General features: G+C 43.7%; 1 protein-coding gene across 3 annotated transcripts in view; it reads left to right on the top strand.

The window, feature by feature from the left end:
• Window positions 1-20457: 20457 nt before the first annotated feature.
• Window positions 20458-27109, top strand: part of BMP2K (BMP2 inducible kinase) — a 64322-nt gene continuing 57670 nt past the window's right edge. Inside the window, exons 1-2 of one of the 3 annotated variants that reach the window (XM_035323672.1) lie at window positions 20458-20513; window positions 20572-20836. In XM_035323672.1, coding sequence (XP_035179563.1) covers window positions 20653-20836 — 184 coding nt within the window. In that variant the 5' untranslated portion in view covers window positions 20458-20513; window positions 20572-20652. Of the gene's footprint in view, window positions 20514-20570; window positions 20837-21768; window positions 22445-27109 lie in introns of those variants that run through there. The other 2 variants (XM_035323673.1, XM_035323675.1) reach the window with 2 other exon arrangements.

Genomic DNA, 27109 nt, shown 5'->3' with positions numbered 1-27109 from the left:
AAAAAAAAAAAAAAAAAAATCCAAAATGAAAATGCAGCATGCAGCATGTCTACCAAATCCAAAGCTGCATGCTTGTCTGGGGGAAGAAACTTGGTCCTAGTGAAGAAGGCTTTTGTATTATGTCTTGATTCAGTCACAGGCATTTAAATAAGCCTATTTGTAATGCAGTTAAGCTGCTAGTTGTTCTCATATTGAGGTTCTTGGACTGGGAATTGTTGTCACTTCTGTTCAGCAGCTCAGTGCAACTACCGGAGTAGTTGAACTAGTTTAGGTGAAGAATGGTATTATAAAATGTGAGAATTTATCTAGGATAGGAAAGCCAGAGCCAAATATATATTTGGTTATATATTGGGTTCGCGTTTGGCAGTTCTTGTGCTATTCAACTCAAGGCTTAGCTTCCTACCTGGCCTTACAATTTTAATCACTGACAATGGTGAGAAATCAGGTCTTGGTACTCTGCATTTATACTCTGCCTAGTGGGACTGAGATCTGACCGTACAAATGGTGGGAACTGAAGATCAGGCTCATGTGTTTTAGATGCTATGTTTCAGATTAGTCATATATATACACGTGTATGAGTGGCTGTGTATTTACTTAGATGACTAAATTTCAATGGTTTTTGGCCTTTGGGGGAAAGGGGGAGGGAATGCTCTTTCCCTGAGGAACTCTGTGGCTTTTTGCATTTTTAGTCTTGAACGAACTTCTATTTACAATATAAAAATAATAACCAAGTCCCACACTTTTCATTTTGACATGAGAAGGCAAAAATAATTGTACTTAGCAACGGTAGGCCAAGATGGTAATGCGCTTCTGTTGTCTGGGTTCATTTTTAGTTCAGGCTGAAGAAATTTCTTAGCACTGTGTTGGATGGGTTGAAAAGCTGTATTAGACTGATCTCTTCCCACAACAGCATCAGTAAAGGCTGAGATGAATTTTGGCTATGTCTAGACAGTGGTGTAACACTAAGTTGGCATGTGCCATGACAACCTTCTGTTGAAAACAAGGTCAGTGAGTGCTTCTGACATTTGCAGATAGATAATGATCTGTTGCAGATGACAGTACCAACAAAAACATGAGAATCAAGTCTTTAATATGAAGATGTAATTTAACCAGCTGTTTGTTTACTTACTAGTCTCTGCTCAGGAAAAAGCAAAAACTACACTCTTACTTTGCAATATGACTAGAACATAATTTCCCTGCAATAAGCTCAAAAGAGGGGTGTCAGAGACAGGAGAAAAGGGAGTATGTTTTCTTTAAGAAATATTTGGCATGCAAAACAAAAACCTCTGTTTGAAAATCTGGCAGCTCACCTTAAGACATCTTAAAACATGCAAGTAAGCACATCAGCAACTTCCTGTTGCTGGCAGTGCTGTTTAAGTGAATCCTAACAGTATGGAGGGGTAAGTGCAAAGCCCATCTGGAAAGCATGCAACAGCCTCTTGAGAAAGCACTTTGCCTTGGAACACATCACATCCTATTACTCTCAAAAGCAGAGGACTATGAGAGTAAAGTCTTCTGAAATTCTGTTCCCGTGGCAGGAGATGGGAGGTAATCTCCTCCCACTAAAAATATGACACCTGTCTTTACTTGCTGACTTAATGATGGCCAAACACATAGATAGCAAAAAGACATGTTTTTTGAGTAAAGCAGCATGAATGCAGGCTTCATGCAGCTTGTATGCAGAAGCACGGCAAGCACCTGGGTCTCCTCACTGTAAGCCCCATACACAGATGAATATTCTGTCCACTTCTCTACCTTTCCTGCATACTGCTAAGTGGGGTGAATATGTTGTCTGTAGCCTGTGTTCATCACAGAAAAGAAGTCTAGTGATATTGAACGTTAAAGGAATAGTCTGAAAAAAGCTTGCATATAAGAAATTTTTCCAATGCAGTCCTGTCAAATATGGGATCAAGGGAAGAACTGAAAGAAATTTTGCCTGTAGGGACAAATTGCTGTGACATCTCAAAGATCCTTTTACGGAAAGTTATTCAATTGTAGGTGTGCAGAGCAGCAATCCCTATAATATATGACAGCCAGTGTATTTATAGCCCCACCAAAAGCCTCTAACATTTTCTCCATAACTTCATTATCAGAATGAAATCTTGATGTTGGGTGTCACTGTTAACAAACCCTGCTTGGTTCATTTCAAGACTAAAATCCAAGTTGCTTTTGGGGAAGCAAGAAGCACTGAAGGTAATAGAAGTGCTAAGCCTAAGTCAAGCTTCCTTTTTGAGAAGGCAAGGAGTGCTTCTGCAGTTCAATACAGTGCTCAAGCTAATTTGATACTTCAGTGGCCTGAGGAGTTCTTATTAGCAAATAAAAACGGGCAGCGTGCTTGACAGACCATCATTACACGGTATCTCCTTCGGATCCTTCTTCCCACACTGTGGTACCTGATACTATGGCAGATCACTGTCCAAATCCTGTGGCTTAGGCTTTAAAGGCACAATTCAATTCACAATGGCCACTGTGATCTGTAGCATGAACCTGTCAGGAGAGGGGAGTTTAGATACCAAATTAAAAATGAAGGGGAACTGCAGATTAGGACCAGAAAGGCAAAAGGGAGAGTCAAAATAAAGGTATGAAAGCAGAAAACCAAGTGGAAAAAGATGAGAGAACAGCTGAGTAACAAGAAAAGCAAACTGTAGAGAAGGATGAAGTAGAAAAGGGTTGGAGTCAGTGATATCATGATATCAAGAAGGTAGAACTGAGAACGGTAGAGGGGAAGGAATATAACTGATGATCCCGTCGGTGAAGAATTACTTGAACTTTTCTTGAGAGATAGGATGGAAACAGGATTGTGGTTTACTTAAATTGAGAGGCTCACTTTACTCTTGCCTATATGTACTTCAGAGTTCCCTTCTCCCAACTGCCTGCTAGAAGTGTCTTAATTACTTAATCTGATTGAACTGATTATTACCCATCAAGAGATTTTCCCACCACCCCTTCCCCAGTGTTATGGCATTTTCTCCTTCTAGGCAAAACCATCCTGTCTGTGCTTGTAATTGTGTCTGTGTTGGGGACAAGGATCTTTTTATGCTAAGACTCAGTGAGCTATTTTGGCCGAGCACAATGAATGAATGCCTTATTGCTTTCCATCTAATGCAGTTTCCTTTTATAGGACACTCAATTTTTAAAAAGCTGAAATTAAAAAAAAAAAAAAAAAGCTCATGAAATCTTGGACTGAAACATTACAGAAGAGTGCTTATAGAGTAAAAATTCCACAATGCTATCCCATATGGAATACCTCTTGCCGACTCTGAGGTCGGTGAGGCTGAAGAGATGGGCATTAAAACATACCACTTAAAATAAAACATAAGTTTAGATGAGAAGGTGGCATGGAAGGAATTCAGTTCTGGAAAGGACATTAGAGCACAGAGGGAAAGGTTTGGTTCATCTGTTTGAGAATAAACTATAGGATGCATTCCACTATCCACTATTGATAGTCCAGGTTGCCAGTGATAATACTGAAGAGAGAAACCTAAAGGCTATGAAAAAGGACTTCAGGGGATTGGGACGGTTAGTGGACGGAGTGGGAGTACAGGTGGTGTTTTCGTCCATCCCTACAGTGGCAGGGAGGGGTACAGAGAGGACACAGAAAGCCCACCTGATAAACACGTGGCTCAGAGGCTGGTGCCAACACAGAAGTTTTGGGTTCGTTGACCACGGGGCGCTTTATTTGCACCTGGTCTGATGGCCACAGATGGGTCCCAACTGTCTCCAAGGGGAAAACGGATCCTAGCTCAGGAGCTGGCAGGGCTCATTGAGAGGGCTTTAAACTAGGTGAGAAGGGGGGCGGGGATGAAATAAAGCTTGTTGGAGGTGTGCCAGGGGGAACAATGGCAAGGCCGGGGGAGAAGGCAATGGCCCAACTGAAGTGTATCAACACTAATGCACGTAGCATGTGTAACAAACAAGAGGAGCTGGAAGCCATCATGCAGCAGGCAGGCTGTGACTTGGTTGCCATCACGGAAACGTGGTGGGACCACTCTCATGACTGGAGTGCTGCAATGTCTGGCTATAGGCTCTTCAGAAGGGACAGGCAGCACGGAAGGGGTGGTGGAGTGGCTCTCTATATTAGAGAATGTTTTGATGTTGTGGAACTTGAGGCTGGGAATGATAAGGTCGAGTCCCTGTGGGTTAGGATCAGCAGGAAGGCCAACAAGGCAGGCATCCTGATGGGGGTCTGTTACAGACCCCCCAAACCAGGATGAGGAGACGGATGAGGAGCTCTACAGGCAGCTGGCAGAAGTTGTGATATCGTCAGTGCTTGTTCTTGTGGGGGACTTTAACTTCCCAGACATATCCTGGAAACACAACACAGCCCAGAGAAAGCAGTCTAGGAGGTTTCTGGAGAGCATGGAAGATAGCTTCCTGACACAGCTGGTTGGCGAACCTACCAGGGGAGGTGCCCCGCTAGACCTTCTGTTCACTAACAGAGAAGGACTGGTGGAAGATGTGGTGGTTGGGGGCTGTCTTGGGCAGTAACCACGAAATGGTAGAGTTCTCGATACTTGGCAAAGTCAGGAAGGGGACCAGTAAGACTGCTGTCTTGGACTTCCAGAGGGCTGACTTTGAGCTGTTCAGGGCACTGGTTGGCAGAGTCCCTTGGGAGGTGGTTCTGAAGGGCAGAGGAGACCAGGAAGGCTGGGGACTCTTCAGAAAAGAAATCTTAACGGCACAGGAGTGGTCTGTCCCCACCTGCCCAAAGACGAGCCAGAGCGGAAGAAGACCAGCCTGGCTGAACAGAGAGTTGTGGCTTGAGCTTAGGAGAAAAAAGAGGGTTTAAAATCTTTGGAAAAGAGGGCGGGCCACTCAGGGGGACTATAAGGATGTTGCAAGGCTGTGCAGGGACAAAATTAGAAAGGCCACAGCTCATCTGGAGCTCAATCTGGCCACTGCTGTTAAAGATAACAAAAATGTTTTTATAAATACATCAACACAAAAAGGACTCCATCCTTTACTGGATGTGGGGGGGAACTTAGCGACAAGAGATGAGGAAAAGGCTGAAGTGCTTAATGCCTTCTTTGCCTCAGTCTTTAGTGGCAAGACCAGTTGTTCTCTGGATACCCAGTACCCTGAGCTGGTAGAAGGGGATGGGGAGCAGAACGTGGCCCTCACAATCCACAAGGAAATGGTTGGCGACCTGCTACAGCATTTGGATGTACATAAGTTGATGGGGCCAGATGAGATCCACCCAAGGGTACTGAGAGAACTGGCGGAAGAGCTGGCCAAGCCGCTTTCCATCATTTATCGGCAGTCCTGGCTATCAGGGGAGGCCCCAGTCGACTGGTGGCTAGCAAAAGTGACACCCATCTACAAGAAGGGCCAGAGGGTGGACCTGGAGAACTATAGGCCTGTTAGTTTGACCTCAGTGCCAGGGAAGCTCATGGAGCAGATTATCTTGAGCATCATCATGCAGCACTTAGAGGGCAACCAGGCCATCAGGCCCAGTCAGCATGGGTTTATGACAGGCAGGTCCTGCTTGATGAACCTGATCTTCTATGACAAAGTGACATGCTTAGTGGATGAGGGAAAGGCTGTGGATGTGGTCTACCTTGACTTCAGTAAGGCTTTTGACACTGTTTCCCACAGCATTCTCCTCAGGAAACTGGCTGCTCATGGCTTGGACTGGCATACGCTTCGTTGGGTTAAGAGCTGGCTGGGTAGCCTGGCCCAAAGAGTTGTGGAGTCAAATCCAGTTGGCGGCCAGTCACTAGTGGAGTTCCCCAGGGCTCAGTACTGGGGCCAGTCCTCTTTAACATCTTCTTCGATGATCTGGATGAGGGGATCAAGTGCAACCTCAGTAACTTTGCAGATGACACCAAGTTAGGTGCGTGTGTCAATCTGCTCGAGGGTAGGAAGGCTCTGCAGGAAGATCTGGATAGGCTGGACCGATGGGCCGAGGCCAACGGTATGAAGTTTAACAAGGCCAAGTGCCAGGTCCTGCACCTGGGGCCCAACAACCCCAAGCAGAGCTACAGGCTGGGAGATGAGTGGCTAGAAAGCTGCCTGGCAGAGAAGGACCTGAGAGTTTTAGCTGATAGTTGGCTGAATATGAGCCAGCAATGTGCTCAGGTGGCCAAGAAGGCCAACAGCATCCTGGCTTGTATAAGAAACAGTGTGGCCAGCAGAAGTGGTTGTCCCCCTCTGGTGAGGCTGCACCTCAAGTACTGTGTTCAGTTTTGGGCTCCTCACTACAAGAAGGACATGGAGGGGCTCGAGCGAGTCCAGAGAAGGGCAACGAAGCTGGTGAAGGGTCTGGAGAACAAGTCTTACAAGGAGCGGCTGAGAGAGCTGGGCTTGTTCAGCCTGGAGAAAAGGAGGCTCAGGGGTGACCTTATCGCACTCTACAGGTACCTTAAAGGAGGCTGTAGTGAGGTGAGGGTTGGTCTGTTCTCCCACATGCCTGGTGACAGGATGAGGGGGAATGGGCTAAAGTTGCACTAGGGGAGGTTTAGGTTGGATATTAGGAAGAACTTCTTTACTGACAGGGTTGTTAGGCATTGAAATGGGCTGCCTAGGGAAGTGGTGGAGTCACCATCCCTGGAGGTCTTTAAAAGGCGTTTAGATGTAGAGCTTGGGGATATGGTTTAGTGGAGGGCTTGGCAGTGTTAGGTCAGAGGTTGGAATCAGTGATCTTGGAGGTCTCTTCCAACCTAGATGATTCTATGATTTCTTTTACAGCCTTCGACACCAGGTTATTTTGTGAACTTTATTTAGAGGTATTTGCAAAGGGTGAATAAACCTAGCTCTTATTAGTACTGTAGTAGCTTCTCTGATGCTCCATCTTGTGATCACAGAATCAAAGAACTGTAGGGGTTGGAAGGGACCTCAAGAGATCTTTGGGTCCAACCCCACTGCCAAAGCAGGTTCCCTAGAGCAGGTTCCCCAGGTAGGCATCCAAACAGGCCTTGAATATCTTCACAGGAGACTCCCCAACCCCCTTGGGCAGCCTGTTCCAGTGTTCCATCACCCTCACCGTGAAGTAGTTCTTTCACATGTTGGTGCAGCACTTCCCATGCTTCATTTTGTGGCCATTGCCCCTAGTCCTGTCCCCACAAACCACTGAACAGAGGCTTGCCAAATCCCTCTGTCTCCCACACTTATGGTATTTCTAAACGTTAACAAGATCATTTCTCAGTCTTCTTTTCTCAAGGCTGAACAGACACATTATGTGAAGTCCATGTCTTCCTCATGGTAAATTTCCAAAGAAACAAGGGCAGCATAGTGGGTCAACAATTCAGTGGAAGCTACAGACAAATTCACAGAGACTTGGTCTTCTGTCTTTTCCTGATTTGCATTATGGGCAATTTCAGGTTCTTGCCTGTGTAGGGGGTGAGCTGTTCTTTGGCTCCGTCCCTTTACATGCCCTGCTGATGTCAACATAATTTTGGTGTTGAAAGGGCTTTGTGGAGCAACTGGACCAGCACACGTGATGGACACAGGCTCACAGGTGTTATTTTGAGACACGCTGATTCTGGACTGACTTTTTTTTTTTAAGAAAGTTAGATGAAAATCAACATATTTCAAGCATTTATCTGTGGGTGTGTTTTGAAACACACTCCCTCTCCACCCAACCTGAGTCGAGGGAATCATGTTTAGGCTTGTGTCAGCACTCAGTGTCTCAGTGCAACTACAGTAATGCATTCCCAGCTGGAGTTCACTGACGAGTCAGGCAGAGATGTGCCTTATGAGTTGGAACTGCCAGCAGAATTGGTATGTTAATACCAAATGTGGGTATAACCAAGCAGATAACTCTGCTGTCAATGGGCCCCATGTGGATTTCATCAGCTTGGTGAGAAAAGCCTGTTGGGAGAAAAAAAAGAAAAAAAGGCCTGCCAGTGGGGTTTTGAAATCTGCAGTAACAAAGTGTGTTGGCATGGGGAAGACAGAGACCTGCAGTGGGGAAGGTATTGCAGCTTTTATTACTGGCATACCTGTTCTCCCAGCAGTCAGTTACATGGATTTGGAGCATGTGTGTGAAAAAGCAACATCATGCCTAAAGCAGGATCCAGGCCTTAGGCTCATGGCGCAGCCTGCTTGGGCTGGGAGGTGCGGGTCCCTCTGTCTGCCTTTGTTGCTTCCAGCACACTTGAATGCACAGAGACGGCTCATTTCTACTTCCCCCTGAGCACAGGTTTTCTCAATGCCAAACAGCAGCCTTACCTTCCTCTGAGACAGTGTGTTATGAGTACCCTTTCCCTGTTTTGTTTCCTTGCTTTATTTCACGTTCTTAGTGTAAGTAACTCAAACTGAATCCCTATATCTGAGATTAAGTTGTGGAGAAACTACCTCTGATAACCCCGTGATCTTACTGACTTTCAAACATGTAACTACTGTTTTCATGGATTCATTTACAGAATGACTCAATGTGCTATGTGCTTGCCCGATATGAGGAATTTTGTTCCTTCAAGGAGTTCACCAAACAAGGGCAAAGGCTGCAAGATGGAAGTTATAGGAGAGGGAAAAATAAATGGGATGTTGGACAAGTTACAGCAAGCTAGTCCTGGTTTCTAAGAGATTGAAAAATGGACAGGGTAGGGTTCTTGCATGCACATCTAGAGTGTTTCCTATTTGAGTGACGTATCACAGTGCCTGTATGGAATTAACTTCTGTAAATTGAGTGTCAATGTACTTAAAAACAAATGCCGTAGTAGCTTGAAGGGCAAATCAATGTCAAGCCTTAATGAATTCTAAAGGGGAAACAAATGAAGAAATAAAATATTTGTCCACTTTATCGAGTTCCACCTAATTGCTAGATACTAACAAAGGTGTAATTTTCCTATTGGAATATAGATGCTTGCTGAAGAATGAAGAAAAGGCTGCTGGAAGAAGGATAAAAGCAAGTGAGCTGTTTTGTTTACTGAAGTATTAGGCTATTCTTTGTACTTCTATTTATTGTTTGTGCACTTTTTCTGTAGTTGCCTAGCATTGGCTAGTGTATGAGGTTACAAAACAAACAGCTGGAATTATATTTGTGAACATGGCTGAGTTCTCCAGTTCAGCAGGCAGTGGGGGAAGAGAGGAACTTTGAGATGTGCTGCCTGGTTTAATCATTGTAAGCTTGGCTGGGCAAAGGCAGCCTTGCTTGTTACTAGGATAGCAATCAGAAACAAAAAACAGTATAAGAGAAACTAGCCTGTGCGTTGATCCTAGCTAAGACACCAGAGCCATCAATCTTCATTTTTCCAAGTATAAATGGTTCACAGGAGGTCAAGGAATAATTTCTGTCTTAAAATCAGGCTGCACATTTGTCTGCCTTATGCAGACTTGAAACTTTCAACTTTCCATCAATGAAAAGCAGCCACTTGCACAAGCTATTGTAGAAGTAAATGAAACAAACTCACGAAGTTACTGGATAACAACGGCTCAAGCTCACCCTCTTTGAAAAAAAAAATAATCCTTCAATACTGATTTTTACTCCATAAATCATCAAGTCAAGAGCAAAATTTCCACAGGTTTCTGCAGCAATAATATAATTCTATATGCCAGTGGGGGGGAAGCTTAAGAAATGATAATGCTAAGTTGAGTCTGCCACCTTAACTCTGTTCTTTTGTGCATTAGTGTGTCTTGAAAAATATATTGTTTTTCATCTACAATATATTGGGCAATTCTATGCTCTTAGATATGCTGTGTATTCCGTACTTCAAAAAATATCAAGCCATTCTTTATGCGCTTCATCCATGACAGGCAAACTTGCATCCTGCTTTAATGATGCCTCACATTTTTCCAGAGACAAAGCATGTTCAGGGAAGAACTGCGGAGCACAGTTGAGCAGAAGATGTATGCTGCTATCACATCAGGGTATTATGTTGTTTGCTTTCCAGGCTGGCACTTACTGGAGCCTGTTTTTTTGGCATCTTAGGCTTTAGCTCTAAGATGCCAATTTAAAGACCATTTGCTTCTTAACTCTACCTTACATGCTCAGTTCTCCCTTTCCACCCCCCCCCCTCCCCCCAAGGGACACACAAAGGGTGGAATGGTATTGTGCCTAGGGGTGGGTGGGTGTAGTATGTGCTCTGGCCCCTGGAGTGTGGAGGGCTCCCAAGGTTCCCTTAGTTTCTCAATTACCATTGCTGTTCATTCTCTGGGTGCTTTTCAGAACACCCAGATGTAGCATTTGTGGGTAGAAATATTTCAATTTTTGTAGATGTGTACAATCAGCTGAGCTATTGGAGGATAAGCTGTAGCCTGGAAAGGGCTGCCTCTGTAGGGTATGCTTGCCCTCCTCTCTGTACCTAAATGACACCAGTGCGTACAAACACTAGTTTGGTGCTGTATTCACATTGCAGGGTGAAACTTGTCGGCAAACACTTAGTCCTGTGCTTTTTTTTTTTTTTACTGGGGGAGAAAATACTATAAGGCTTGTCAGATTGGCCACTGTCATTTTTTTCTGAACAGCTAAACCACATTGGTGGGTTCATTTGTCTCTGACTTAGGCAACTTAGCTCACAGTGAAGATGAGCAATGGTTTTATTTGGTAATGGATTGTAGCTTTGAACCTCAGATGTTTTTACAAAGAAAAAGGGTATGAGCTGCAACTGTCCTCAGTGGTTTCTTGTCACACAGGTTTTTAATTGTATGCTGGTATTGACTTCTAACTGCCTGAAACGTGCGTATTTTCAGCATGGATATAGAAATGTTTAGGTTGATGACTTGCTGTTCTGTGTTCTCCCCCTTGTTGAAAAGCTGATTTTGTATCACTGGACAAATTGCCCGTAAGCATCTCAGTAGTATTCTATTACACAGGAGTTAAGTAGCACTAAAAGGAAAAAAAAAAATCTCTGCTAAGAGAGGCAATTAAATTTCTGCATTGATGTCTAACATGCAAAAAAACATCCCACTTCTTTCACTTCGACTCCTTCATGAATGAGCTCTGCAGGCATAAAGATTGCCTCGCATTTTTGCAAAACTCTCTAAGAAGTGTAGCATGAAGCTGTGACTTTTGCCACATAGGTGTGAAAACTATAATGCACTTCTATTGTAGACATATGTGCTTTCAGTATCAAGCCTATGCTCAAGCAATCTAGGCTGTGTTCTTTGTAACTCATGTCCCAAACCACTTTCCTATATGAAAGCACTTAGTACACAAATGGATGCTGAAATGATCTTGTCATTGAGGCTGACTGAAATCCAACTAGAGATTTAAGGACCTTATCTAAGGAGTAATTTCTTTTCCTATGTTTCCCATTAGAAAACAGGAACTTTTGCATTTCAACATAAGACATGCTCCATAGAAGGATGTTCTCAACTGCCCTTTTGGCTTTGGCAACAGCTCCCTTACAATCTTTACTTAACCTTTCCCAGATTCTTTTTAGAGGCCGGTGGATGTTCTCAAACTGTTTGTATCTAGACTGTGATAGGCAGCATTAGCTGGTGATTCAACCATGAGCTTCCCACAGCCCACATCATAAATGAGTCTGGATTTGGTCACACACAAGGCTGCTGCTGCTGCTTTCTTTTGTAATGTTATTTCACTGGAGATATGCAAGTACTGATGCAACAGTCAGTAAGCACCCTGTCTTTTTTCTCTTGGTTACAGTGAGAATTAAAGGACTTATACAAAACTTCTGCCTTCATAGGGTGCAGCTTGTGCTTTATGTTTATGTATATTTGTGCTTTATGTATGTATTAATGTTATTAACTGCTAAGTGAGGAGTCTGGCTCCATAAGGTGAGGGGAGCTTGAAAAATGATTTTTGGAAACTGCATTTACTGAACTGACTGAATGAAGCACAACTGCCTTTTTCATTTTCAGACTGTATGTAATGCAACAAAGCTTGAAAAACAAGAATCAGTTCCCTCAGTAGAAGATATCCCCACTGCAGGTTTTGGTTTTAAATAGGTCATTTTTGAAAAATGTTTACATCTCATTATTTCTAGCACACATATGTGTTCAGAAGATAGATGAGCTTAGGTAAGTATTCTAGTATAGTTATATGAGAAAATGTGGTAACTGGCAGTGACTCCTGTGGACTCGGAAAGTGAACCATACCAGAAGCCAACAGGGAGGAAGTAAACAATATGGAGGGAACAAGGACTTTTTCAGTTATCTAAAATGAAGCACAAATGCTGATAGTGCTCAATAATGATTAATATATCAAGCTGCTTGAGGTAATTGGGACTTCTCTCATTATCAGAACAGATGTCTCCTTTGAATATATCTAAGTAAGCTCTTAATCTCCAGACCCGTAATGGCAGAGTTCTACAGGTTAGTCTAGTATTATATATATGCATAATATTCATGAAGTATATCTGCCATTGTATATAAGTTGTTCCACATTCAGTTTAAACTGTCTGGTTTTTGCTTTGATGACCCTCTTAGTTTTCGAATATAAATACATTTAATATTCTCATGCTATTCGTTGTTTTACAGACCAAGACCAGGGTCATAGTCCTGTCAACATTGCAGAGTCTAATCATTCTCAAATTTATTTGCATAGAGACATCTGTGGTGCTTCTTAGAGCGATGTTAACATTAGTAAAGGCAGCTGCCAGTGATGTTACTGCTTTAGGTGTGGCACTTTACTGATTTTCTGCATACTCGAGTGTGATATAGGGCAGGATATCTACAAATATGAATGCCACGCTCTTCTCTGGGTATACCTGCTGCTCACAGGGAATGGGGGAAATGTTCTCTTCAATCACAGGTGAAGTGCTTGAGCAATTTTAAATAAAGACTTTGCCTCAGTTGTTTTTAATTAAAGCAGCTTAGAAACTGCTTGAGCAGTGTGCATGCTGCAGTGATTTAATTAGGCTCATGTCTAAACCAGTGCTGCTACATGGGAGTGACTGAGTCCCCAAAAATCTATCACTACAGGCAGTGGCAAACGTTTGAAAAAGGTAGTCTGTATTAAGTGACGAGTGTCTAATGCTGTGGGATGTTATGGTCAAACCTGGACTTGGCAAAGTGCATAGCTGGGCTGTCCCCAGACTGACCAAGCAGGAGATGAGTTCTCTTGTTTCTGTGGGATAAATCACTGTGCCACACCTGGATCCCTTCTTGCTCAACCAGCCCTCAGTGCTGATGGTTCAAAGACAGTGTGTGCATTCAGGAGCACTGTCAACACTGAATCCTGTTTTCACTGCATTCCCACTTGCGGTGATGAGAAGAATTCTCCAGTTGAAGCCACTTCTGCTGCTGGGATTACTGGCTTCAGTGCAGAGGGCAGAACATTCCCTTTGTCCTAGGTGGATTCTGTCATTGCAGATGACAGTGATGAATGTTATAGGCTAGCTGGCCTCTTTGATCCCCCATTTTCATGAATGGGAAGAAGTTAATAGTCTTATTGCTGTGGACAAAATTAACTAGAGAGAACCCGATGCAGGAGGTTTGGAATAGTGAGAACACAAACTCTTACAATGCAAAGTAGATTTAGATAAGTTTGCCTGTAAGATTTAAGGGACAAAAATAAATGCAGACTGGAAGTGTTTGACCTGTGCTTGGTCTGCTTGAGGGTCTGGAGGTGAGTAGGAATCATTCATGAGTGATGAATCGCTGCTGGAGAGCCAAACTCCAGTAGCTGAAATCTAGAGTGCTCATGGCTTCTTGTTTCTTTCTACTCTTGTCAGCAGTCATTGTTTATGTGGGTAGTGCCTGGTCTTTGTTCATGGCTCGTTAGATTGCTTTTACTCATCTCCTCTCAAGGACACTGCAAGTCTTAATTCACTGTGCTTTGTAAAGATTAAAAGCAGTACTATTATTCAGTGACACTCCAATTAAACAGTAATGACTAGGTGTAGTTATTTCCTAAAGACTAATAAAAGGCTGGAAATAAGTGAGGGGCCAAGATCCTGCAGATTTTTTTTTTTTCTATTTTAAGCAGGGTAAGAAATGAAGGAAAAATGCAAAAGGGATTTTTTTAATGGATTACACCATTTTATTGGCATTGGAAAACCAATGCATGCCCTGAAAACCTGAAAAGAATGTATATCCTGAAAGCGAGTCAGATTGTTTCAATCATCTTTCAAGTTGCAAGCCAGCTTAAAAAGTGAACTTGAAACACATTTTTATGCTTTTGCTCAGTTGAGCTCACAGACTCTCCCTCCAAACACATTCTGTCATGAATTGTTATTTAAGGGCCTATGTTTTATTTGTCATACAACTCATTTTCCCTTCTACTGCTAAAGCTCTGGTTTTCATGTTTCTTGGAAAGCCAACCTATACTGCTTTACTTGAAGACAAACAAAAATGTGAGTAGCTTTCTCAATTAATACAGAGACGTCAAAATCTGCAGGCCACTCCAAACAGGAATAGAGGAACACAAGAATAAATGAAAGTAGCTGGTGCATTGCAGCCTGGAACCACTGGTTCTTAAGTTGCCATGTTTTTCTCAGGCACCACAACAGATTGGATAAAGCTAAAGTTTCCTTGTCCTGAATGCAAGAATATGTCTACAGAGTTGAGAAGAATCTATTTAGGTCTCTACCACTATGAATTAAGGAGCAATTTGATATTAACCTGTTCTGAACTGACAGCTATTTACCTTTTAAGAAATAAATAAAATTTAAGTTTTAGTCCAACAACTTTTTTTTAATAGGTGTACTATGTTTGGATTTGCCTCCTATTGTTTCCCCTATCCTTTTAAAAAGGAAGCCTTTGCCACTGTATTTTTAGTTTTATTTTTACTAAAGTTGCCCACAGAAGCTGTGGCTGCCACATCCCTGGGTGTATGGACTGGCTGGATGGAATTTGGGCAGCCTGGTCAGGTGGGTGTGGTCCCACCTAATTTTGTACTTAATTCTTTGTGTACTTAATGAATTTGAAATTATTGAATTTTATCTGGGTATTTTCAGACCATTTCTCCATTTCTCAAGAGCTCTCTGATTGATTTCTCCCCTCCAGATGACTTGCAGCTCCTTGCAAGTATTGAGCAATCCAGACAGTCTGGAAGTATATACCCTTCTGCTATGCAGGCAATTGAAAGTAATCTCAAATAAAATCCATTCCAGGGGAGGCTATTGCAGTGCCTCAGTTCAGTCAAACAGGCAACGGTAGCCTTAACATGAGTTCTTTCACATTTATATAATCCTTTAAAACATTTCCATATCGGATGTTAAGATCACTTCCTTACTAAGTTGTTCATAGGAAAAACTTGGTCTTTATCTTAAAGATTGTAAAACATGTTAAAGGAAGGATGGATATTACCTGTTTTTTCTTGGAAATGAGAATGAAATAAACTAACCTATGGATGGGCTGGGGACAAGTTTATGTACAAAACGTGAACTATGGACCTAAGAATGCAGAAAGTGAGCAGAAATGTTCTCTTATCCAACAAAGCCGGAGTCATCCTCCAGGATCCTGAGTATCAGGAAACATGTAGAAGGCCATTCCTTTTCCAGAAAGGAAACAGATTATTATTAATGTGAGACAATTAACCAGGTCAAGATGCAAGCAATGCTGAGCCCATTATAACCTTAACATATCCCTTCCTCTAGGATTTCTATTTGAGTTTTTCTTTTCCCTGCTTTCTCTTGCTGTTTTGAAACAACCAAGGGTTGTCGCATCAGCAAGCGATGTGTATTTTAATTGGTCCAAATATATTACAAGTGACCAAATCTCACATTACATCCAGTAACTCTTGACCTTGCTGACGGTGAGTGTTGCATCAGATGTGACCAAACTTGAACTTGGCAATTTCACCTTGTAGAAGATCTGTATTTGCTCTCTCCTCAGTTTGTTTCCATTTAAACATGAACGATCAGTAACTTGTTTCTTTTCTACAACTCCTTTTTGTTCAGTTCCTGATTAGAATAGATGATAGACTGAAACAGGAAATATGCCTCTAGTCACCAGCCTGTAGAGTTACTCCTGTCTTGAAAAACTGAGACTTGAGACAAGGCGCTTGCTCTCAAGCTTGCATGTTTTCCCACTGCAGCAAGCAATTTGATTCTCTCATTTTTTTCCAAGTCAACATGTCATATCAAAGTTTTTATGTTGTAACTATAATTAAACAAACAAATGTTAAGCTTCTCACTACTGCTTCTGCATCACTACTGCTTCTGCCTCAGATGTGTAGGTGGGACATGACTTAGTCCTAGAAAAAACGCAAACCCAAAGCCAAACCAGTTGTGCCTTTAGCTCATTTTAACCTTCCTGTCCTGTTTTAGTAACTGTCTCTAAAACAGATTGCATCAGGGTCAGCAGTTTGAAACTGAGAAATGGTATTTATTAAGACAGGAAGATTGTATAGCTACTTCTGTGTAAAATGTTTCTCAGGGTTCCCACAAGACCAGAAGGATAATAGATATGCAACAAGGAGAAGATAGATGTGTGTGTGTGTGTGTGTGTGTGTGTGTGTGTGTAAGAATCAAGTGCTCGTTAGGAGAACCTCTCTGGTGGTGCTTTGTTGTGACTAAAATATTACAAAATAGAATAACCCTCATATGTCTGAATAAGAGGAAAAAAAATACTGCAGTAATGACTGAACTGTTGGGCACCTATATTGCAAAGATGTGGACCTAGGTGTTTCAAATGAAAGTGAAGAATAAATCAGTGATTTTTTTGTAGTTTTCATATAAAAATAATACATTTCTAGAATTATTTTCTTCAGTTTCTACTATTCATCTTGGGTAATTAACATTTAAAGAGCTTGTCCAGCAACAGCAAGAGGTTTCCAAAGAAAACATTTACACAAATGTTTCCATTTGTCTTTTTCCTTAAGTACGTTAAGGAAAATTTGATATTTTTACAGGAAGCTCTTTGATTCTCGCGAGATTGAGTTAAAACAAATGTATGTATTGCACAGAGGAAAGAGTTGAGAGTAGGGAGAGGTGTACAGAGAGAAGTGTAAGAAATATGAATGAAGGTAAAAAGCATTTGACCCATTCAGCAGTTGAAAGAGGATTAAATCATTGCTTCTTAAACTCTAAGCTTGATATTAGCACGTATACAATATCTGATTTTCCCTTTCAAGCAGTTCTCAGCTAGTGCTTTAACCCATAAATCTTCAAAGCATTTTGCACCAGAGTAAATAATCATTATCCTAATTTTATTGATGGGATTTTTTTTATAGTGAGGTGAAGCAGTGTACATAAGGCTGTCTAACAGCCAAGAGTCAGGAGCAGGACCCAGATTTCAAGCACTCTGAAAGACAGCCATGGACACGTTATGACTCACCTCGGCTCTGAGAATACAGTTTCTGTTGTATTAAAAAAAAAAAAAGGCAGAACAAAAACTTGAGGTTTGCTTTTGTGAAAATAACTGAGAAGTTGGAAGATTAACATTTTGAGCTGAATAAAGGCAATAGGTAGAATAGTTGACATTCTGTTATCAATGTGCCATTACTGAAAATTAGAAAGCATCTGTATTTTAGACCCCAGGCAAAAAAAAAAAAAAAAAAAAAAAGGCAAGACTTCCTGATATTGACTACATTGAGAAAGACGTACACATCATTTGACTGGGACTTGTTTTCTTTCCTGTTTTTATGTAGTGAAAGTTTACTATCAATTCCACACTCATAAAAAGCAGAAACTTACTTTTATTATTTGGTGTTTGATAATGAAAACCTAATATCTGAGCATGAGTATTTCCTATGATTTCATGATTCATAGAGTTAAAGGTTTAATAAAGAACCATTATATAGCAAAAAATGAAAAAACAACCAAACTTTTAAAAACAATGATAACTGATATCTGGGTGTAATCCAGCCTCTGCACTAAGATCCTCCCCCACATATCTACTTCTTTAGTTGATCTCTCCTCACTTGAGGATTCCTATTTCTGACTTGCTGTTTGTTGCCCCTGGATTTTTCTTCAGACCACTTACTGTTTTGCCTTCTATCCAGAAATTAACTCTGCTAGTATATACTTTGAATGTTTTATGGTTTAATTTTTTTTTCTTTTTTGAATTAGTGCAAAGGGTTTGCCACACTGTGTGTCAAGCTGTTGCACTACACAGGTTGGTTTTAAGGCACTCCTTCCAGATGTGGAAGAGTGAACCCTCCCTGAAACAAATGGGAGGTTTCAAACAGCGAGGGCAAGGTTTACTCCGTACTCTGAAAGTGAAAGATTTCTTGAAAGATTTTCTCTTCCTTTCTTGAAATTTATATAGCTTCTGGAAGTAACAAAAGGCAATTCTTCTTGGGTGAGGAATTAAATCAAAGTCAGAGAACCTGTTCACATGTTCAAAATGATCACTTGTTTACCAACTTGGAGGACTGGGCCTGTTTTTTAAAAGTGACAAGTCAATATAATCTTTATTATTCACTTCAATTGACTTAACCTTAATAAAAGGTAATCCTTGGCATGAAACCTCTTCACAGCAAGCTGGTGCTTTATAGAAAAAGACCACTTGGGTGCCAAGTTTCCCTTTAAACAGGCTGTGGAACATCAGAAGTTATCTGTACTATGGCTCTTTGCAATTACTTACAAGAGACTAGTCACTTCTGTGGCCATCCATGCGTAAATCACCACAACTCCGCGTGCAATAGTGATAGGCTTATTTGCCAGCTATGCCAAAGTAGTTGACCTCTACATCCTCTAGTATGTGAAGACAGAGCTTAGTAACACTAATCCCTGCATAATGACTGTGCTCATTTGTCCAGCCTATAAATAACTTGAGCAATAATTTAATCTCTTACCTTAAAAAGAGCAAGTCTTGGTGCTGGGGACCTCCTAAACAAATAAAAAGTAACCAGTTAACCCAAAAGCCACTCCTACCCTGTCAGAGCACCTGTTAGAAAATACGTTACTTTTACTTGAGGACAAGCAAAGCTGTATTCATCACTGGCATTAAACTTAAGTGCTTTAAACCCAGCTTGGATTTTTTTCACAGCCTTTTTTTTTTTCCAAGACAATTAAAAGCATATTTCTAAGGAGCACAGGCATATATCACTGTAAGAATGTCCTCATTAACAAAATGCTGATGATCATGCCATTCTCCTCACAGTACTCCACTTCTTTCATCTACATTCAAAATACCTTTTACATCTGAGGAAAATTGTGAATCAGAGTCTGTACGTGCTGCTGAAAAATTGTTCTCCAATAATCAAAAGGATGGGAATGACTGAAGGAAGGGGACTACTAATGCGAATAGCTGTGTCTGTGCTTTCATGGTATGACAAGTTGCCACTTCAACAGAGAAATACTCTCATTTTGTTATCAGCCTGGTGTACAGCAATATGATTAAACCCAAACTAATTTGATTACTGAAATATTTTCCCAAAGATTTTAAGCTTCTGGCTTCTCAAAGAGGTTTTATAGAACTGATGGCTATAATTGAAGTTCATCCAAAAACCTTGATGTTCACTGAGAAAGGCTGCGTTTTTAAATTCCCATTATAGATGCCAAAAATGTGGCTTCATTCATTCATGTGAGAGATGGATGTGAGGTCCCATATCAGGTTTGTTTTTATTGCATTATTTTAGTCTCTATGTGAAAAAAAAAATTGCAGGAATACCTCATTAGCATTTGCCCAGGGGGACTATCAAAGGAAAGCAGGCTTGTAACAAAGTTACCCTTTTAATTACTCTTATTTGACTGTTATTTTGCTCTCATTTCATCTTGTTTGGCTCTTATTTTGGATGAGTAGAATCACTGTTTTAGTAGGAAATGGGGATGTGCTTTGCCATTTCAGAGAATTTGAAATTTGGTTTCAGTCTGAATTTGAATTGAAAAACTGTGATGAGTTATTTGGAAACGTAGGGTGTTTCCCATGTACTGGTATTTAGGGAACTGTGATAAATATTGCCTTTAATTTCCGTACATGACATGTAGGAGCTTAGTGGTGATAACATACCTTATAGCCAATGACGCTCTGAGGGGGCTCTGCAGTCTTTGCAACCAAGTTACCACACTTGGGAGACAGTCTGTGGAAAACAGAACTTCTTCTGGTACCGAAACTGTGTTTTTTTGTTTTAAAAATACAGCTTTTCGGAGAGGTTCACTGGTGAAACGCTGCTTGAGCTGGTAACTCCCCAACTTTCCCTCATCAGTGTCTGTAGAGAAGATGTCCAAGGACCGTACATTTCACAGCAGGAAACTGACACCTCACCTTTTCCTGTCTGGATCTACCTTTTCACTGTTCTCTGCAACTCGCTGTTGGTAGAGGCCCAACGCGGGGCTTTTACCCTCATTGTCCCCATTCTTTTTGCACTTACTTCCCTCACGGGCAGCAGCACACAGCCCGGGGAGGGTGGGCAGCCAAGCGGTGCCCTCAGCAGGCCCCTCCGAGCAGCCTTTCCCCTGCGGTTCCTCGAGCGAGAGCGGGGGGCGGGGGGGAGGGGCGGAAGCGCAATCTCCTCAGGGGCCGTTGCGACCGTTAACGGCCGGCGCGAGGCGGCGAGCGTGCGACGTCCCTCTCCCCACCCCCTCCCCGTCGCACGTGCCCGCCGCAGGCAGGCTGCGCACCTCACTTCCGGCCGGCCGCCGGAGGAGGGAGGGGTCGGGGGAACGGGGAAGGGGGGGGCGGCGCATGCGCGGTGGCGCCGCGCACCGGCGGGGCGGCTGCTGGCGGCGCTCGCGGGAGCGGCCCCCCCCTCCCCTCCCGGTCCCGTCCCGGTCCCCGCGGGGCCGCGCCCGCCCCCTGCCGCCTCCCTCCTCCTGCAGCGGGGCGGGGGCGGCATGTGAGGCGGGGCCGCCCCCCTGCCGCAGCCGCTGGGCACCGGCCGCTCCGCTCCGTGCCTCCCGGGGGCTCCCGGCCCCGCTCGTCATGAAGAAGTTCTCCCGCATGCCCAAGGCGGAGGGCGGCGGCGGAGGCGGCGGCGGCGGTGGTGGCGGCGGGGCGGCAGGCGGCGGCTCGGCGGGCGGCGGCGGAGGGGGCAGCGGGGCCGCCTTGGGCAAGGTGTTCGCCGTGGGGCGCTACCAGGTCACCCCCGAGGAGCTGCTGGCCGAGGGTAACGGCGGAGAGGGCCGGGGAGGGGGGGGGTTGGGGAGCCGGTGGCGGTGCCGGGACCCCGGGGTTTGCCCGGTGCCGAGGCCGGCAAGGGGTGGGTTTTCCCCCCCGGGGCTCATTTAGGGGCGGCGTGCAGCCCCTGGGGCTGTGCTGGGGCTGGGGTGGCGGAAGTCTGCGGTGGGCGTTTGGCAGCCCCGAAAAAGACAAAATAATAATTAATAATAATAATAATAAAACCCTCGGCAGTGGAGCACGGTGGGTTTTTAGCAGGGTCACGCGTCAGCTGGGGGCCCCAGCAGCTCGTGGCGTGAGCTCCGCTGGCCTCGCCGTGCTGCGGGTGCTGCCTCTGCCCTTGCTGCCCCCAGGCAGGGCCGGGGTGGCGGCAGCCGGCTGTGCCCCGCCACCCTGCTCGCCTTCACGGCCACGCGTGGGTCCTGCCACGGTGCCGGTGGCTGTAGGTGCTGTAGGCGTCCCGGGGCAGCAGGCAGCAGGCTGGTCCCAGGCGCCGGGGAGGTGCTGGGCTCTGCAGCCCCGCTGCTTGGGGTGCTGGGGGTGCCGCCATCGGCGTCTCGAGGATGCGGTTTTAACAACTGCCTGTTGGTAGCGTGAGTATCGAAAATAGAAAGCGTGGTGGCAGTAGGTAGGTTTTCACTGCCGTCTTGAGAAAGTTTTAGTACGGCGGAATTGGCGTTTAACACTTAGAATAAATACAGCGTTCTGCACCTGGCTTATAAAAACGAGGTTAGGACTTGGCCGGCTGTGTCCGTCGTTGCCCAAAAAGATGAGAGGGGTCCTTGCTGGGAGCTCCCTTGGAGCCACCGCAGCCTGACAGAAAGTCCTTCCTCTGCACAGGGCTGCTCACAGCGCAGAGGCTTCCTAAAAACAAAAAACAAAACAAAACAAAACAAAAAAAAAAAAAAAAAAAAAGGAAATGATCTCCTGAACAAATTGAGGAGGTACACGGAAACCAGAAAAATAGCACAGTGCTTTGTTCAGTTCACCGTTTTACTAAAACTTTTCTTGTAAAATGCTGTTTGAAGAGTTGTAGATTGCTATTTTTTTATTCCTGTAGATTGGAGTGACAAATTCATAGCCCTTAACGGGCGCAGGGGCGGGGGGATTATGTGTTTAAGTAGTTGAGTGTTGTGCAAATTTGCTTTCTTTCTTAATAGACAGAAATAGCAAGTTTTTTTTACAGCTTTCATGTGATGCCTTAAGTGCAGATGACTAGGATGCGAAGTGATAAGAGTTGGGACAGCGTAAATCTGTTGTATCTAAAGAAAAGTCTTCAAAGCCAACACCAGAGCTATTTGGCAGTAGGAAGGACCCCAGAAGAGAGCGAAATAGCAGGTGGCCTACCGACAAGGTTAAGGAAGCAGGGCAGAAGTGAAGGAGCTGCTGCATCCCATGTGGTGGCCAGGGAGGGGCTGGGTTAACTGTGTGTGTGTGGAGCAGGGGTGCGCCTGCTGAGGACGTGCCTGTGACGAAGCTCTGGTCCGGCTCTGCTACTCCCAACCTGTCACAATAGCTAGTGGATGGAGAAGTTTCCTTGTGTCTAGGAATTACTTCCTGACAGGCTGGTTTTCCCTCGATGGGGTAACGATGAATAGTTAAGTGCTCGTTTGTTAGTGGTGTTCTACAGGTAATATTAACATCTACTATTAAGAATTAACACTTTATAAATTCCCTGCTTTATAATCCCCCTGCCTTCAGGGGAGAGAGCAATGACTTTTTTTTCCTAATCCCTGTGTGTATAAAGTGTTGGTTTTATTCTGCTGAAACCCAGTTTTCCTGAGCTGCTTAGCCTTGCCAGGTAGCTCCAGTTACTCAGTGCTGATGAAATACCATTTACAAGTTACTTTAAGGGGCTCAGAGTGGAGTTTAAGGTCGTGTAACAAGAAGCTGGTAATAAGTTAATGAATGTAACCAACTGAACAACTAGCCTGTTTCAGAAACAGACGGATAAGGCTCGGTTAGCAGTGGTATGGCATAGACAGGCTTTTTTTACTAGCTGTTAGGATTAATAGTATATGCCTATCAGGTTCAAAGTGTTCCCCCCCTTCTAAATTTTACATCTGAATTGTCTTAGAAAGCTAGGTCTTGGCTTTGCAAGTGCCGAAGACTTCCTATAACTAGAGCGAGTTGCAGCAGCGATGCCAAAAGGCTCAAGTCATAACTACATTCATTGTTAGGTTGCGCTAATGAATCTTTGGTAGATTTCCTGTGTTGATATGGATGCTGCCCTTCAAATGCTTCTGTAGCCTTTGACAGTATCGTTTATTTGCAGTGTTTTAAAGGCGAAGCTATGTAATGTTATAACATCATTCTTTTGCATATATAATGTACATAGTGCTATCTAAAGCAGCTGTAAACTTGGGTAGTAAAGTAGGTATAAAGGTTGAAGTGCTGCGATTAGAAGGCTTTTAGATTGTTTTTTCTGTGTTAAACAAAGCTGTTTTTTGATGGGTTCTTATCTTCCATAACCCGAGGCTCAGTATGCTGTTGGATTGAAGTGTTTGTTTCTGAGGTTTGTTATTCAGAGATGAGGAAAAACAATACATTTGGGTTAAGCTTTGATGGCCAAAATGAGTTGCTATCTATCCATTTCAAAGGATGAGACAGAAGCAGCAAGGGGACGGTGGAACTGTGAAGAATGATGGATCCAGGCAGAGCGAAGGCCTTCTTTATATCTTTTTTGTTGTATGAGGGTTTGTGCAGTGAAGCAGAAGTTTGGAAAATTAAATCTGACACAAGTATGGAGAAGTCTGTCTCTCTGAAGTTACGGATGACGTCCTGGGGACACCAAAGTTAGTTGTGGTAGCTCCAATACTGAAAAAGGTTTTCTAGCTCAGTAATTGCAGCAGACTGGACGTGAAAATTATGAAATGTCCTTTTAAATTCATCTCAAATATCAAATGCAAAACAGTTAATATTGTGAAGAGTGAAAAGGAAGGTAACAACAAGCAATAAGCTGCTGGGCAGCCGAACTTGGCCACAACTGTGCTCGCACTCCCCTTCCTCAAAGGGAAAGGGGAGAAAATACGATGGAAAGGGCTCAAGGGTTGAGATAAGGACAGGGAGATCGCTCAGCAATTACCGTCCCAGGCAAAACAGGCTCAGCATAGGGAGATTAATGTAATTTACTGCAGGTCACTAGCAGGCTAGAGCAGTGAGGACTAAAAGCAAACGAAAAACACCTTCTCCCATCCACCATCTTCCACCTCCTCCCCCCGAGCCTTGCAGGGGAAGGGGGGCTGTGGTCAGTCCTCTGTGGTTGTTCCTCTCCGCTGCTCCCTCTCCCCGCGGGGTCCCTCCCACGGGATGCCATCCTTCCCGAGCTGAGCCTGCGGGGGTTGCACACAGACAGCAGCTCTCCAGGACGTGCTCCCACATGGCTCCATACCATGGGGTCCATCTGCCAGGAGCAAACTGCTCCAGCACGGGTCCCCCACGGGCTGCAGCTCCCCCCAGGCCCCCTGTTCCACCACAGGCCTCTTCACAGGCCTCAGGGGAACTTCTGCTCCATGCCTGGAGCTCCTCTGCACTGGCCTTGGTGTTAGCAGGGATGCTTCTCTCGCATTTCCCACCCCTCTCTCCCAGCTGCTGTGGCACAGCAGTTTTATTTTTCCCCCTTTATTCCATCTGCTCTCTCAGAGGCCCAGCCAGCGTCGCTCTGGCCAGCAGCGGGTCCCCTTTGGAGCTGGCTGGAGCTGGCTCTGGTCTGACAAGAGGCAGCTGCTGGGGTCTGCTCACAGAAGACGCCCCCGTGGCCCCTCACCACCACCAAAACCTTTCCACGTAAACCCCATACACTTGCCAAAGTATTTTTAGTTTATGGAAGGAGGAGGTGAAGTTGTGGCTTTACACGAGGGTAAATCTACTTAATTGTTTGCATTGATTTAAACAGAAATTTATTATTGAACTGTGTGAAACTAATTTTTCTGGAGACTGTAAGTGTTGGCATTGGAAGGTATTTTTAAACTACAGTTCAGTTTTGTTATTGTCTCAATTTCTTGGTAGGTCTTAGAGGTGTTTACGCTGAGTAAATAAAGCCTTTTCCAGGTTTGAGCTTGTCTTTGTTCCATTAGAGTTAGCAGGCAAAGGTGGGCATGGTAAGTGTGGAAATTCAGTATGTTGGTGTCTTTTTACTGAGTGCAGATAAAGCAAGCAAAGTTGCTTCTGGGTGTTAAAAAAAAGGGGGGGGGGGGAGGGGGAGAAGGGGAGTCCGTGGGGTAATGATGTGCCCAAGGCTGAGGCTGTACGTGTGATGTGCAGTAGAGTCCCAACCTGTAGTCCTGAACAGTGCTGGCTGGCATAGTTTGAAAGCTTTTATTGGCATAGAAAGATGCTTGCCATCCTGCTTCCATTGAGTTTCTTCCGTAGAATTGGTTAGTGCAATCATGAGACGTGCAATTTTTCTTAAAAAAAAAAGGGGGGGGGGGACACAACAAAAAACACTTGTGTTTGGCTTTCTTTGTTGTTGTTTTTTTTTTTTCTTTTCTTTCTGTAGTAAAACTAATAAACTGTCATTTAGTGTCTCACGTGTCTTGAACTGGTATTTCAAGCACCATAGTTTCAATGTCTTTTTCAGGCTGGTGGTTCTCCTACTGTCCAGGACAATTAATAGCATATGTGGACTCTTTCAGATTTCTTAATTAAGCTATATTTAGCCCAACAGAGAAATGGTGTAATTTAATGTCAGGCAGTAGCCCGTTTTTCCTTTAGGCGTGAAGCATTTGTCCCTTTGGAAGTATTCCACCAAAGCAGCAGGAATGGCCTCTCCTTGTTCGTTAAGCTAGAAGCCCTGCTAGAAGCAGAAATATTAGTGGCTGAAGTAGAAGAAAGTAGGCAATGGCACATGCTGCTGGTTCCAGAGGTACCCAGGCTGGCGGGGAAGTGGCGGGCATCATTGTGGTGTTTGGGAGGAGCGGTAGGCTGCCCTCCAGCTTTCATATACCTTGATCCTTTGGGCAGGAGAAGTCGAACGTGCTGTATCAGCGCTCTTCTGCTATAACTTTCTGCATTTCCTTTGCCTTATGATATGTGGGAAGAAGAGGAGAAGCAGTTATCTGTTTTTTGTTTTTCTGGCTGATAAAACGGTGAGTGTGGAGCTGTATTTTTGTGCTTTCAGAGTACCTGTGATTGCTATCTCATAGGGAGCTTTTGTTTTTTCTGAATGACTTTATATCTGGACCAGAGAGGCTGGGGAAAAAGTATCTCAAATGGGTGTTTGTGTTACACAGAATGTTTGCTTCAGTTATTTAATATGATGGTTAAAACATTGATTTCTCTGAAGAGGCATCTCTAAATAGAGAGGACAAGTGAAAAGCTCAAGTATCCCTCCATAAAACTGGAAACTCATTCTCCTTTCTTATATAATCCTTCTCACACTGCAATCTCTTAGAGTCATTACTGATAAAATCCTGAAGGAATGAGCGTGCAAGCTGAACCGTCCTGCTTAAACTGGACATGTGGTCCTTGCAAGTACTTGATGGCATAGGTTATTTAGTTGGTCTTTTATTTTTATATTGTCCAGGTCGAGTCCTAAGAAAACTAGCAGCTTGATTGGGGAGTCCACGTCCTGCTCTGTAAGTGAGATCATGGGCTATGTAGCTGTAGGTTTTCAAGCTATTCTTTTTTTTTTGTCTTTTATTGGAGTGTTTTTTTTTTTTTTTTTCCAAATAGTTGTCTAAGGAAGAATAAGGGGGAATCTTAAGACTTGACTGGCATCGCAATGGTGGTGAAGTTTGAATTGCTTAATGTCCAGACAGGAGGAATTCTAAGTTCTTCAAAATTGTTTCCCAAATTAGGATCGTCTTTAAAGTTTGTCTGTCTTATATGTATTAGCAATAGCACTTCAATTAGCAGTCTGAATAGACAAACTTTCTGATGTGCATAGTTTCTCTTGCCCTTCTGTTTTGTCAAGCCCTATTTCACTTACCCAGATATTTTAGGTTTTTATAGTAAGATGTTGGGCATGTGCAGTTCTGCCTTCACTCTTGGGAAGATTTGGCTTGTTTATTGTTGTTTCTTCTGAAGAGGCAAACAGGAGAAATGCCCTTGCAATGAATCTGTTAACTGGAGTGCTTGAAAGTGATTAAAGGCAGTGTGGACAAGATTCTGAGATCCTGATTCTGCACCGTGGAAGATGATTTGTGTGGCAGGTGTTGTGAAGGCAGCTGGGGCAGTGTTACTTCTCTCATGACTGTGTGACATGGCAATCTCATATGCTGCAAGCTGAAACTGTAATTACTGGTTTTCTTCATTTGCTCAG

The sequence above is a fragment of the Oxyura jamaicensis genome, chromosome 4 (genome assembly GCF_011077185.1).
Source record: "Oxyura jamaicensis isolate SHBP4307 breed ruddy duck chromosome 4, BPBGC_Ojam_1.0, whole genome shotgun sequence".
Classification (NCBI taxonomy): Eukaryota; Metazoa; Chordata; class Aves; order Anseriformes; family Anatidae; genus Oxyura; species Oxyura jamaicensis.
This window is presented reverse-complemented; position numbering and strand designations above follow the sequence as displayed.